We start from the raw sequence: 14,072 nt of genomic DNA on the forward strand, positions 1-14,072 counted from the left end.
GGCAAATCTACTGTGGGGGCTGCTGTGATCCAAGTTGCCAGGGCAATCAAAGACCTGGTGATATCAAGGGTAGTGACTCTGGGAAACGTGCAGGCCATAGTGGATGGCTTTGCTGCAATGGGATTCCCAAACTGTGGTGGGGCCATAGACGGAACCCATATCTCTATCTTGGCACCGGAGCACCAAGCCACAGAGTACATAAACCGCAAGGGGTACTTTTCAATGCTGCTGCAAGCCCTGGTGGATCACAAGGGACGTTTCACCAACATCAATGTGGGCTGGCTGGGAAGGGTACATGATGCTCGCGTCTTCAGGCACTCTGGTCTGTTTCGAAAGCTGGAGGAAGGGACTTTCTTCCCGGACCAGAAAATAACCATTGGGGATGTTGAAATGCCTATCGTGATCCTTGGGGACCCAGCCTACCCCTTAATGCCATGGCTCATGAAGCCGTACACAGGCAGCCTGGACAGGAGTCAGGACCTGTTCAACTACAGGCTGAGCAAGTGCCAAATGGTGGTGGAATGTGCATTTGGACGTTTAAAAGCGCGCTGGCGCAGCTTACTGACTCGCTCAGACCTTAGCGAAAAGAATATCCCCATTGTTATTGCTGCTTGCTGTGCGCTCCACAATATCTGTGAGAGTAAGGGGGAGACATTTATGGCGGGGTGGGAGGTTGAGGCAAATCGCCTGGCCGCTGATTACGCGCAGCCAGACACCAGGGCGGTTAGAGGAGCACAACATGGCGCGGTGCGCATCAGAGAAGCTTTGAAAACGAGTTTTGTGACTGGCCAGGGGGTGTGAAACTTCTGTTTGTTTCTCCTTGATGAACCCTCCACCCCTCCCCCACCACCCGGTTAACTCTACTTCCCTGTAAACCAACCACCCCACCCTCCCCCCTTCGAGCACCGCTTGCAGAGGCAATAAAGTCATTGTTACTTCACATTCATGCATTCTTTATTAATTCATCACACAACTAGGGGGATAATTGCAAAGGTAGCCCGGGATGGGTGGGGGAGGAGGGAAGGAAAAGGACACACTGCAGTTTAAAACTTTAACTCTTATTGAAGGCCAGCCTTCTGATTCTAGGGCAATCATCTGGGGTGGAGTGACTGGGTGGCCGGAGGCCCCCGCACCTTGTTCTTGGGCGTCTGGGTGAGGAGGCTATGGAACTTGGGGAGGAGGGCTGTTGGTTACACAGGGGCTGTAGTGGCGGTCTCTGCTCCTGCTGCCTTTCCTGCAGCTCAACCATACGCTGGAGCATATCAGTTTGATGCTCCAGCAGCCGGAGCATCGACTCTTGCCTTCTGTCTGCAAGCTGACGCCACCTATCATCTTCAGCCCGCAACTTGCTCTGTTCATCCCGCGATTCAGCACGCCACCTCTCCTCTCATTCATATTGGGCTTTTCTATAATCAGTCATTGATTGCCTCCACACATTCTGCTGTGCTCTGTCAGCGTGGGAGGACATCTGTAGTTCTGTAAACATGTCATCACGTGTCCTTCGCTTTCTCCTTCTAATCTTCACTAGCCTCTGTGAAGGAGAAACATTTGCAGCTGGTGGAGGAGAAGGGAGAGGTGGTTAAAAAAGACACATTTTAGAGAACAATGGGTACACTCTTTCACATTAAATTTTGCTGTTCACATTACACAGCACATGTGCTTTCGTTACAAGGTCGCATTTTTCCTCTTATATTGAGGGCCTGCCGGTTTGGTGTGAGAGATCACTCACGCAGTGCCAGGCCACAGATTTCAGCTTGCAGGCAGCCATGGTAAGACACACAGTCTTTTGGCTTTTTTAACCTTCTTAACATGTGGGAATGGTTTCAAACAGTAGTGCTCTCATTTCCCATACCAAGCACCCGTTGGGTTGGCCATTTAAAATGGGTTTGCAATGTAAAAGGAGGGGCTGCGGTTTCAGGGTTAACATGCAGCACAAACCCAACTAATTCCCCTCCCCCACACCCAATTCTCTGGGATGATCACTTCACCCCTCCCCCCACCGCGTGGCTAACAGCGGGGAATATTTCTGTTCAGCAGAGCAGGAACGGGCACCTCTGAATGTCCCCTTAATAAAATTGCCCCATTTCAACCAGGTGACCGTGAATGATATCACTCTCCTGAGGATAACAAAGAGCGATCAGGAATGGATGTTGTCTGCATGCCAGCAAACACCGGGACCATACGCTGCCATGCTTTGTTATGCAATGATTCCAGACTACGTGCTACTGGCCTGGCGTGGTAAAGTGTCCTACCATGGCGGACGGGATAAGGCAGCCCTCCCCAGAAACCTTTTGCAAAGGCTTTGGGAGTAAAAAAAAAAAAATTATGGAGATATCCCATCTCCTAGAACTGGAAGGGACCTTTGAAAGGTCATCGAGTCCAGCCTCCTGCCTTCACTAGCAGGACCAAGTACTGATTTTGCCCCAGATCCCCAAGTGGCCCCCTCAAGGATTGAACTCACAACCCTGGGTTTAGCAGGCCAATGCTCAAACCACTGAGCTATCCCTCCCCCCTACATGAAGGAGAGCTGTCTGGAGATGTCCCTGGAGGATTTCCGCTCCATCCCCATACACGTTAACAGACTTTTCCAGTAGCTGTACTGGCCGCGATTGCCAGGGCAAATAAATCATTAATCATTAAACACGCTTGCTTTTAAACCATGTGTAATATTTACAAAGGTACACTCACCAGAGGTCCCGTGTGCCCTCAGTGTCTTCGGTGAGTTCGGGGGTTACTGGCTCCAGGTCCAGGGTGACAAACATATCCTGGCTGTTGGGGCGGTTTCTCCGCTTCCTTGCAGCTGTGAGCTATCTACATTTCCTCCATCCTCCTCTTCCGAACCCTCTTCCCTGTGTGTTTCTCCAGTGAGGGAGTCATAGCACACGGTTGGGGTAGTGGTGGCTGCACCCCCTAGAATGGCATGCAGCTCCGCGTAGAAGCGGCATGTTTGCGGCTCAGCCCCGGACCTTCCGTTTGCTTCTCTGGCTTTGTGGTAGGCTTGCCTTAGCTCCTTAATTTTCACGCGGCACTGCTGTGCGTCCCTGTTATGGCCTCTTTCCTTCATGGCCTTGGAGACCTTTTCTAATATTTTGCCATTTCGTTTACTGCTTCGGAGTTCGGCCAGCACTGATTCATCTCCCCATATGGCGAGCAGATCCCGTACCTCCCGTTCTGTCCATGCTGGAGCTCTTTTGCGATCCTGGGACTCCATCACGGTTACCTGTGCTGATGAGCTCTGCGTGGTCACCTGTGCTCTCCACGCTGAGCAAACAGGAAATGAAATTCAAACGTTCGCGGGGCTTTTCCTGTCTACCTGGCCAGTGCATCTGAGTTGAGAGTGCTGTCCAGAGCGGTCACAATGAAGCACTGTGGGATAGCTCCTGGAGGCCAATAACGTCGAATTCCGTCCACACTACCCCAATTCCGACCCCCTAAGGCCCATTTTATCGCTAATCCCCTCGTCGGAGGTGGAGTAAAGAAACCGGTTTAAAGGGCCCTTTAAGTTGAAAGAAAGGACTTCGTCGTGTGAACGTGTCCAGGCTTAATTCGATTTAATGCGGCTAAAGTCGACCTAAACTCGTAGTGTAGACCAGGCCTCAGTTACAAGGAGACTGGGCAACCTGGACTTAAACAGTTGCTGAACCTCCTGGGCTGATTTGGGGATGACACCGAGGCCCAGACAGGGATAACGTCTCCTCAGTCCAAGACCTGGGGTATGTCATCAAAATGCTGCCAGTGACATAGGAGGCTGAGTCCCAGAAGTGCCGGAGGCCCCTAAAATCCCATTGGCGTTCAACGGCTCCCTTCTGAAAACGGACCTCGGCTCCTTTTGAAAACTTTGCCCCAGATGGTCAGCTCTCAGACCGAGGGGCTGTCAGCAAGCCCTAGCACAGGGTTTTTCACCTCTCCCAGCCTGGGATCCCAGTTACAGCAGAAACCCCTTGGTAGGGCAATCTTCCCACCCAGCCACCTAGAAACTGCTGCTTTAACCTCCCTCCCACCTCACCCCGGGATCCTCTCCATGCTCACTAACATTGCTGCAAGAGCCTTCTCCTCTGCAGCTGCTGCCTGGAACGCCCGCCCCAATCCACCTCTCCATCTCAATTCAAACCCAATGCTAGCATCTCTTCCCCACTACCACCATGGCCCCTTTCCTTTCCCTCTGATGCTCTGGGCCTGCATTGTGTGCCGGGCGCAACACTCAGTCAAAGTTATTTCTGTTCATGTGAGGGACTAATCTTGGATTACAATTTAGACAACACATGGATCTGTGAAATTTGTAATGCTGTGTTGCTCTCGAATTGGGCTTCTCAGCCAGATGCAGATTCATCAGGCACCTGACTAGATCTCTTACGCATATACCTGGATCCAGCGGATCGATGGTTGCCCATCTTTACCCATCTATGGCGCCTTCCATCCAAGGATCTCAAAGCACTAGTAATACAGTGCCCCTGTTATTACACCCACAAAGCGTTCTCTCGCCCTGAGAGGGGCTTTCGAATCCGGAGTCTCGGTCACAACACCACCATGCCTGCCGTGCTGTGCCATGCTGTATGCACAATGAGGGAACTCCCCCCAAAGCTGGAGCACAAAGATTAATTGTCCCTCCCCTTTGAAGCTAGAAAAATAATCACAGAAGTAGCCCACTGGGGCAATGCTGCTCATTGCACCGAAATGTATTCCTCCCTCTGCCCGTCTGTGCTGAGAAACGGCCCCAGAGCTGCCAACAGGGGTGGGGAGAGCTACAGAGCATGGCATCGGGGCCCCTCCCTCCCTGCCATTGGCATGAAATCGAAAAATGACACCGTATGTGATTGGAGGAGAGACAGGAATGTGCCGTGGGGCTTAGGGGTGGCTGAGCATCGGGCCAGGAGAGAGACATCCCTCATTTTGCACAGCCCCCTTAGACGGTGCTTCTGCCAGAGCAGCCGGAAGAGGAGAAGAGCTGGTGCCTGGATCCTGCAGAGGACAGATCCCACCTTGCCTTGCATCTGTGACCACAAGGGGAGATCCTCTCAGTAGCTACTTGGAGCAGCTGGTCCCCTGGCAGGGCAGAGGCGGAAATGAGGACCCCATCTGCCAGATAGCAAGAGACATAGATGATGCACTGCCCAGGGACCAGAGCAGGGCTGTAACCAGGGCAGGGTGAGCAGGGCAGCCACCCAGGGGGCAGAAAAATGGGGCAGCATAGGGGGCATGCGGGGTCATGTGCCCCCCTGATTTCTGCCTTCCATTTAGCATAGAGATTTTCAAACTGTGGGGCACTGCCATGAGACGCTCCCCGAGTCACTCACTCGCTGCTGGCAACTGGGCTCCATGGGGTGTCGTCAGCTGGCGCCAGGCTCCTTCAGGGGAGAGCCAAGAGCATGTCAGGGGTGCAGCCTGGAGCTGTGCCACCCGGTCTGCCTGGGAAGCACCCGTCCATGTAGAGGTGGCCTGGCTTGGGGACCAAGGCAGGGAGGGTTGCCGGGCAGCCAGCCAGCACCCTGGTTCCCACAGCGTGGAGAGCCAGGGGCCCAAGGGGCTCCCACCAACTTCCAATCCACTGGCTCCTGGCAGGAGGTGCCCCCCAGTTTGAAAACCTCTGTGTTAAATGAAAGGCAGAAATCTGGGTGGGACATGACCCCACATGCCCTGCCCCAGAATCACTTCTAGGGGGTGCCAATATTCTTGCTTACCCGGTGCACTAAAATACCTAGTTATGGCTCTGGACTGGGGTCTGGCAGGCTGTGCTATAGATAACGCAGCAAGGGATGCAGGTAAGAGATGAGGCTGGGGAGGATGGAGAAGGCGGCTCCCAGCATGAACCACGCAGCGAGCTGCCTGCATTGATCTTTCCCACTTCTTAGCCATTCAAAGGCACTTTCCCTTCTCAGGAAGTGATTGTGGCTCCATCTGCAGGGAAGCAGGAGCTGCAAGTGCCTGGCTAAGTGGATTGAGAGGTTAGCCTCAGCATAGCTCCCCATGGGGCCTCCAGGGCTCCTACATGGCAGCCAGTACATCCTGGAAAGTGCCAGCTCCTTCCCTGTGTCCCCTGCAGCAGCAGGGCAGCGTGGGGTGGATTTCTGCCAGCAATGTCAGTGCCTCAACAAGCTGCAACAGGGCCCAGTCTGTAGTCCTCTGGATCAGCTGTATTGGACACCCCGGAAAGATGAACAAGCTCAGTGGGCCTGATCTATGGGTCTCTCCGCCGATGTCCCCATGGCTGGGGTAGCGCAGGAGAGCTGGAATCCTGAGAGCCACAAGGTCTCAGAGACTCAGTTCCAGCCATTCAGGACACTCTAATCAAGCTCAAAGGAAGTGCCTTCCCGCGTCCCCCTGCCGGCTCTGCCCCAGCCTGACTGGCAGCCAGCAGTCCTTGGATCCAGTACTCACCATCAGAGTCGATGCTGTTCAGGGCAGTTGGCGGGATTATGGAGACCTTGTACTGTCCTAGGGGGCACTTCTTCCCAAACAGCTCTTTGCAGGCGCTGTGAAGCTAGGGTGGACAAAGCAGCAGGAGACAGCATGAGCTTACTGGCCGAAAGGGCGGGAGCTTAGTCTAGTGGTGAGAGCAGGAGGCTGGGAGCCAGAAGACATAGATCTCTTCCCAGCTCTGTTACTGCCCTGTTGTGTGATCTTGGGCAAATCACATCCCTGCTCTGTGCCTCAGTTTCCCCACTGGTAGCGGTGGGGACAATAATGCTCATCTACTGCACAGGAAGGTGTGAGGCTCCATCCGTTAGTGTCTGAGGAGAGCATGAGAAAATAGGCTGAAGCCAGCCTCTAGAGCCCAACACCCCCATTCCTGGGGGGTTGGAATCTGGATCGAGATGCAGATCGTGTGGCTGGAGACCCTTTCTTGTCCATTACTGTTCTGGGTGGAAGCGGTGGCTGCCCAGCTCCATTGCCTGTTTCCCTGAGCAACGTGGGTAGGTTTTTTTGCAGTGGATAACGCCCATCGGCAGCCATGGGCATGGCTTTGTAACACGCCTGTAGCCGTGCTGGGTGTGGGTGCTACAGCGGTGCTGCCACGTAGCTGTGTTTGAGAAGGGCTTCAAACACGCTATGACCACCGAGCCCCAGCACAGGCAGAGCTATGTGTCTGCATCCACAGTTGCGGCTATGGCATGGAAGGTGTACAATACCCATATCTGATCCAAAGAAATAATAGAGGAGGCCAAGGCGCTCAGATACCATGGTGATGGGAATGGTCTGAGAGAACAGAATAGAGAAGGGGGTGGGAGGGAGAGGGTCTTACAATGGCCTTGCACCAGAGGCACCTCCAGTCTTGCAGCCGCCGGACACTGCCACAGGTCCTGTCACACACAGCACACCGAGCGCTCACGGGCAGGTTTCCCTCCAGCCACTGATGGGGCATAGCTACCTGAAGAGAGGAGGGCAGAGGAACAGGTCAATTACCTGGCTTACAGCCTGGCCACAGACACATTCTGTTCTCAGCTCTACCATTGGCCTGCTGGGGGATCTTGGGCAAGTCACACCAAAGCTCCGTGCCTCAGTTTCCCCACTAGGGATTGTCATACCGGCCTCCATTGGAAAGTGCTTTGAGATCTGCAGATTGAAGTGCTGCATAAATGCTAGGAGCTAGTGCGTGAAAGTGCCCCTTCGGTATCCAGCAGGGCCTGTGAAACCAGTTGTGTTGGGCATGGTGGGAGAGGCACCATTCGTCCACTTCAGCTTGCCTTTCATTGTGCGCCCTTCTTCCACCAGCCTCTGTTTCCGAGGGTAATTCCAGCGACAGAGATGCCAAAGCACCTAACCACACCAGAAAATCAGCTGTCTATGTGATGGCGTCTAACCAGCCTACCTTGTCTGGCCCAGCTGGCTACACTGCCTCGATCGAGGGAGGGAGGGAAGGAAGGGGGAGAGCTGGGTTTTCAAAGCCTCTCAGAGTCCCATCCCTCTGCCCAGCAAGCCTCTGGAAAAGACTTCATACCACCCACTCTGAAGAGCGCCAGCACCCCCCTGTGGCCAGTCACAGAGGAGTGCCAGCTCCAGCATAGTGGAGAGGGCTGGGACCTCTCTAGATGCCCCCCCACCCCGCTCCGTGTTCTACAGCGATTTATAATCATCGTCAGCAGCATCTAAGTCAGCCCCTCCTCTGGGCGTCGCAGTGCACCATCTCCAATCCGTGCCTGCCTTACCCCTGGCAGCCGCACAGGCTGCGGAGTCAGCGGGGCTTGTGGCAAAGTGGGTGAGTCACTGAGCAGAGTTTGGATCTGGCAGCATTTTACATCCGCTTTGCTCACGGTTAAACAGCAGGGAGAGCGGGGGCAGAGGATAACGACACTCTGCAGCCATGCCATGCACTTAGGCCATCTCCTGGGCCCTGGTAACTGGCTCATTGAAAGATGTCCGGCCTGGCTCACAATGCACAGACTCCTCTCCGAGAGCCTTCAGCACAACACACTGATGCTTTTAAAATGCTGCTCTCCTGTATTGGCTGTTGCCTTGAGACACCAGAGAGTCGCCCATTCAATGTAATGACTCAGAGATAGTGTCTTCCCACTGAATAGCTCCCTGGCACTGACTAAGGGAAAGCAGCATCCAGGGGCTCTGCAAGGACCTCCACTGCCACAGGGGAAATTCACTGGTGCCTCTTCTACCCTAGGCCAGCATGTGAGCATGGCCTCATCCCCGACAGCCTCCCCATCTGCCTCCAGGGCCTGACTCAGACCAGGGGGGAGGGATAGCTCAGTGGTTTGAGCATTGGCCTGCTAAACCCAGGGTTGTGAGCTCAATCCTTGAGGGGGTCATTTAAGGATCTGGGGCAAAAATCTGTTTGGGGATTGGTTCTGCTTTGAGCAGGGGGTTGGACTAGATGACCTCCTGAGGTCCCTTCCAACCCTGATATTCTATGATTCTAGGGGCCCAGAAGAAGGGGTGCCCGGGCAGCTGGGGGATTCATGCCCCTAGCACAGAGATGAGAGAGAGGATCCCTGGGCCACATTCTTGCTCAGGCAAAGCAGGCAGTGGGGATGTTGCTTGGAGACAGGCTATGGAATTTGGCAATTAGAGATGAAGGGGCAGCAGGACTGTTCCGGGGTCATTCTAAGTGCAGTTGTTCTAACTCCTCCGGAGGAATTAGCTCCCAGTCCTGGATCAGATTGGGCTCTCACATACGTGGTGGTAAGTCTGGACAAAGTGCACTGACTCCATGATGCTACTCCTGATTCACACCCATATAACAAGAGCAGGCCCACTTAGCCTACAGCTTCTTTTACACAGGTAGGTCCAGAGCTAAAGCCACTGGCACCCTTACTCAAGAGGGGGTGGCTGGCCTGGGGGTATATGAGGGCAGTACTCTTCTTGGCAGGGAAGGGGGAGGGAAGGAAGTGCTTACCCCATCTTCATCCTCGAGGATGTCATTTCCTATGGATGCCAGCGTGGTCCACTTGCAGTTGTTGGTGGCTCTCACAGCACAGCGCTTGTGGGCTTTGAACTTGCAAACTAGTAGCAAGAGAGATGGAAAAGCCTGCAGGAGTGGGAAGGCAGCAGGGATGGCTTCCCCTCACCACACAGTCCTCCCTGGTCCAGAATCCCCCAGATGGACACCAATGCTTGGTCCATGGGCCTGACCCTTCTCCCACGGGGAACACCGCTTGGTTGCAGCAGTGCTGAATGAAGCCCATAGCAACCAACACATGTGCACAGGTGCCCGCCCCCTAGCATGGGCACCAGCATCCATCCCATCAGAGTCCTATGGACCAGAGCTCCTTGCACCATGTCCCATTGGCTGCATTCTGCAGGGGTCGTGCACCTGGTACTAGTGCATCAGAGACAGGACACTGAACTAGAGGGACCCCAGTTTGATCCTTACATTTTCCCCACCCATATCCCTTCTAACCCCAATCTTTCTTCCCAAGCGCCTACCTTCTGCCCTCCATTTCCCCTCCTCTCTGTCCCATCCTGGCTTGGCTTAAGCAATTCCTGTGCCCATCAGATGAGCAGCCAGGAGATGCATCCTGTGGCCAGCTCAGCTAGGCTTTGGCAAGCATTCCCTAACAATCCCCCCTAGGGTCAACCCCACTCCATCTGTTCATGGTTGCAGAGCAGGGGTTGATGAGCTGGTACCTTCGCAGGAAAGGCCATGGGAGGTGACCCCTGACAGGGCCTCACGGCACACGTTGCAGAAGGTGGGTCGGGCGTGGGAGCAGGCGTACCAGTTATGCATCCCAGAGAAATGCTCCATGTTGAACTGCGTGGCCTGCAATGACAAAGAGAATTGAGGTGTGTTTAGTGTGCGTTGGAAAGGCAGTGGGAGCAGGCAACAGATCCCAGAGAGCAACTGGGGACTTTCTCAAATGTAGCAAGGCTCCAGGACTCCCAGCTCTCGATGGCCCATGCATCTCCTTGTGCCCTGTGCCCGCCCTGCAAGCCTCCAAAATAGGAGGGAGGAACCAACATGGGAGCAAAGAGGATGGCATAAGGCCAGATTTGCCCAGCTGGGGGATATCCTACCTGGTTGCCTCCAGGGATATGGAGTCTTCCACTTCTAGGTTACTGCATCAAATGCCAGCCAGCCTGCTGGAAGGCCTGACCACGTTTACCATCAGACAACTGCTTGGAGGCCTACGTGAAATGAGTCAGGGGTTCTTGGCTCAATTCGAGTGGACAGGTGCCCCAGCCCTGGAGCCCACTCCCCACAATGGACGCTCTCCTTGCCAATATCAGCAGACACATCATGCACCAGACATGAAGACGGAGCTGGTTCACCACCGCTCCATTCACTAGCACAGTCATGCAGCGGTTATGAAAGCCTCAATTTCTTGTGCATTCAGATGGGACCGTGTCCTAGTCAGCATGAACTTGCCAACCAGCAGTTCCCAACAGGATTCCTGATTATTCTTTTGAACTGACACTTAAGGCATGTTTCAGCCAACGTTTCTTCTTCATGATGAGGGGCAGCAATGAGACTAGCTGGAAGATCACACCACAGCTCCCCTTTTAAAACAATTCTCCACTAGTCTCTATGGGCTAGGCTCTGCCTGTTCTAGATGGATACAACTGAACCCTGGGCTCAGCGCAGGTACCTCAGGGATGAGTTTAGTCCTTGGTCTTTAGCCCTCTGATACCTCCCTTTGTAACTGAGATTCCTCTCCCTGTCTCCTCCCCGCATCTTTTCTCCTTCCCCTCTGCCCCAAGGCACTTGGCTTCCTCCCATTCAAAATGGGATTTAAGGGTTCTGTTCTGTACATTTCTACTGCCACTTTCTCCAGCACCTGATTAGCAAAGGAGAGAGAGACCCCCACTTTCCTTAACCCACCGCAGCTCCCATGGGTCCTAGGTGCTGCCTGAGGTGGGACCCACCCTGTGGTGTGCCCGAGATTGCTCACTACGTTGTTACTGATCGGCTGCGCTCTCACTGCCTAGAGTGGAGATCGCTGTGACCCAATCAAACCCACAGCAGCTTCTCTGGAATGGCAGCGTTTGCACAGAGCTCTGTGTGGTCAGGGAGGGCCTGGTGTGTTCAGTGGCTAAAGCACAGGACTTGGGACTCCTGGCCTCTAGTCTCAGCTCTGGGAGGCAGCATGGTCAGCCTGCTGCCCCCCGCCAACCCCACCCCAGTCTTCACCCACCGCTGCAGTAGGAGGAGCAAGTATCGGGGAGTGAATATGGAGCATTACTGCCCCTCACCCCAGGGCATCGCCATAAGGTCTAGGCACAGTCTAGCCCAGAGGTGGGCAAACTACAGCCCGCGGGCCACATCCGGCCTGCGGGACCCTCCTGCCCAGCCCCTGAGCTCCTGGCCCAGGAGGCTAGCCCCCGGCCCCTCCCCTGCTGTTCCCCCTCCCCCGCGGCCTCAGCTCACTGTGCCGCCGACGCAATGCTCTGGGTGGCCGGGCAGCGCAGCTGAAGAGCCGCAGCCTGAGCCGGTGCTCTGGGTGGCATGGTTGTAGTGCCGCCAGCCACCAGTGCTCCAGGCAGTGTGGTAAGAGGGCAGGAGAGTTCGGGGTGGTGGTTAGGAGGCGGGGGTGTGGATAGGGGTCAGGGTGATCAGAGGGCGGGGAACAGGGGTGGTTGAATGGGGGCAGGGGTCTCGGGGGGGCAGTCAGGAAGGAGGGGGGGTTGGATGGGGTGGTGGGGGGCAGTCAGGGGCAGGGGTTCCGGGAGCGGTCAGGGGACAGGGGGTGGTGGATGGGGCAGGAGTCCCGGGGGGCTGTCAGGGGACAGGGAACAGGGGGGGTTGGATGGCATAGGAGTCCCGGGGGGGTGGGGGCGTCAGGGGGTGAGAAGCAGAGGGGGTTGGATAGGGGTTGGGGGCAGGGCCACGTTTGGCTGTTTGGGGAGGCACAGCCTCCCCTAACCGGCCCTCCATTCAATTTTGGAAACCCGATGTGGCCCTCAGGCCAAAAAGTTTGCCCACCCCGGTCTAGTCCCTGTGCACAGGCTGAACGGCACTCAGTGAATGAGGCAGGGCTAGCAGTGAGTGTGTCGTGGGACCTCGGCGGCAGGCTGGACAGCGGATAAGGCAGGGGAGTCAGGGACTAAGGCAGGGACTAGTGCATCCCTCCCTCACTCTGCGCCACTTGGGCAGGCACAAGGCGGGTCCGCCCATGGCTCAGTGAGGCTGAAGAACACTATTCCAGTGGCCTCGCTCTCTGGGCACTTTCCATCTGGCTCAACATGTGAGGCCAGGAGTCTTGTGGAAACCCAGGTGTGCGCACATTGCTAAAGGCTGCAGCGCAATGCATACACACAAGGGGGAAGCAGTCAAGTTACACGAGCAAACTTAACATTGGCATTTCCTGACCCCTGGCAGTCTTAACATTCTCTCCAAGTACTTTCTCGTCTGGCATCAATGGCTGCTCAGCTGGCTCTGTGCTACATGCTGCACTCATTGGCCCAGATCCTCAAAGGTCAATGGGAGTTAGACACCTGAATACCTTTGAGGAGTTGGGCCATTACGACTGGTGGGTATTGAAGCTATAATAAGAATATAATTTTTTAAGGTTGAATTCAATGGCGTTGGGAGCCTAATTGCCTCTGGCTCCTCTGAAGCTCCCAGTCTTCTTGTCCCAATTTGAAAACCCCGCATCACAGGGATAATGAATGAGTAGCTCGCAGAAGTCGGGGGAGCAACTGGCGAGGGGTCATGACATGGCTGTGCTAATGGTAACCAGGCTGGGTGGAAGGACATGCACGTGTGTGATTGTTTAAGCCCCAAGCAAGACAAATACGATATTATGAGGCTGGCGGGTGAGACTCACATTCAAGGAGCCTCAAAACCTAAACCTGCCATATGAGCAGTTCTGCTGGGACGTTTATGCCTGGAAAACTGGTTCCTTAGAGGTGCCACCAATATGCAGGCAGCACCGGGGCACTTATGGCTTTGTTCAAGTCAGATCTCATGTTCTCTGGCCCTGTTAGCCCAGTGCTCACTCTACACACAGTTCTGCTAGGATAACAAATCCTGTGCTACTGTTCCCCTTCCACCCAGCATCTGCTCCCTCACTGACCAATCCTGCCGAGCCATTTCATATCCTCTGTCCCGGCAAATGTCAGGAGCTTCCTGTAATGAAATGAATGAGCTCTACTCAACAAGCTAAACAGTTACACTGGATCTGACATCAGCCCAGTGGGTTTATCCTCGTAAATTAGCAAAACACCAGCAAGTCTCCAAAGAAAAGGGAGACAAATTGGTTTGGACAGTCATTAATTAATACCTAAGGGGCCAGTTCCTCAGCTGGCATAAACAGACAGCTCCACTGCTTTTAACAGAGCTGCACCAGTTGACACCAGGTGAGGGTCTGGTCCACTGTGACGACAAAGAGAGAAAATCTGCTTCTGGACTGTCAGTCCAGTGAAAGCGACCATTCCAAAGACACACGATGCAACTGACAGCACTTCACCATCAGAGAGGATTTAAGCTCTTTGGGACAGAGGCTGACTTTTTCTTCTCTGTTTGTACAGCAGCTAGTGCTTTGGGGTCCTGATCCGTGACTCCTTGGTGCTACTGTATTACACCTAGTAAATAATAATAGTAAAAGACAGAGTTCACATTCAACTGTTCTCTCTCTCTCTCACACACACACACACACACACACACACACACACACACACACACACAC

General features: G+C 54.4%; 1 protein-coding gene across 1 annotated transcript in view; it reads right to left on the reverse strand.

Annotated features, from left to right (window-relative positions):
* The window catches only part of LOC112105963 (diacylglycerol kinase eta), a 188,217-nt gene that overhangs the window by 59,525 nt on the left and 114,620 nt on the right, over positions 1 to 14,072 (reverse strand). Inside the window, exons 5-8 of the mRNA XM_024198986.2 lie at positions 10,075 to 10,207; positions 9,344 to 9,450; positions 7,241 to 7,366; positions 6,376 to 6,478 (exon numbers count right to left, since the gene is read on the reverse strand). Coding sequence (XP_024054754.1) covers positions 6,376 to 6,478; positions 7,241 to 7,366; positions 9,344 to 9,450; positions 10,075 to 10,207 — 469 coding nt within the window. The remainder of the gene's footprint in view (positions 1 to 6,375; positions 6,479 to 7,240; positions 7,367 to 9,343; positions 9,451 to 10,074; positions 10,208 to 14,072) is intronic.

This window comes from Terrapene carolina, unplaced genomic scaffold (assembly GCF_002925995.2).
Source record: "Terrapene carolina triunguis isolate 2854851 unplaced genomic scaffold, T_m_triunguis-2.0 Scaffold172, whole genome shotgun sequence".
Classification (NCBI taxonomy): Eukaryota; Metazoa; Chordata; order Testudines; family Emydidae; genus Terrapene; species Terrapene triunguis.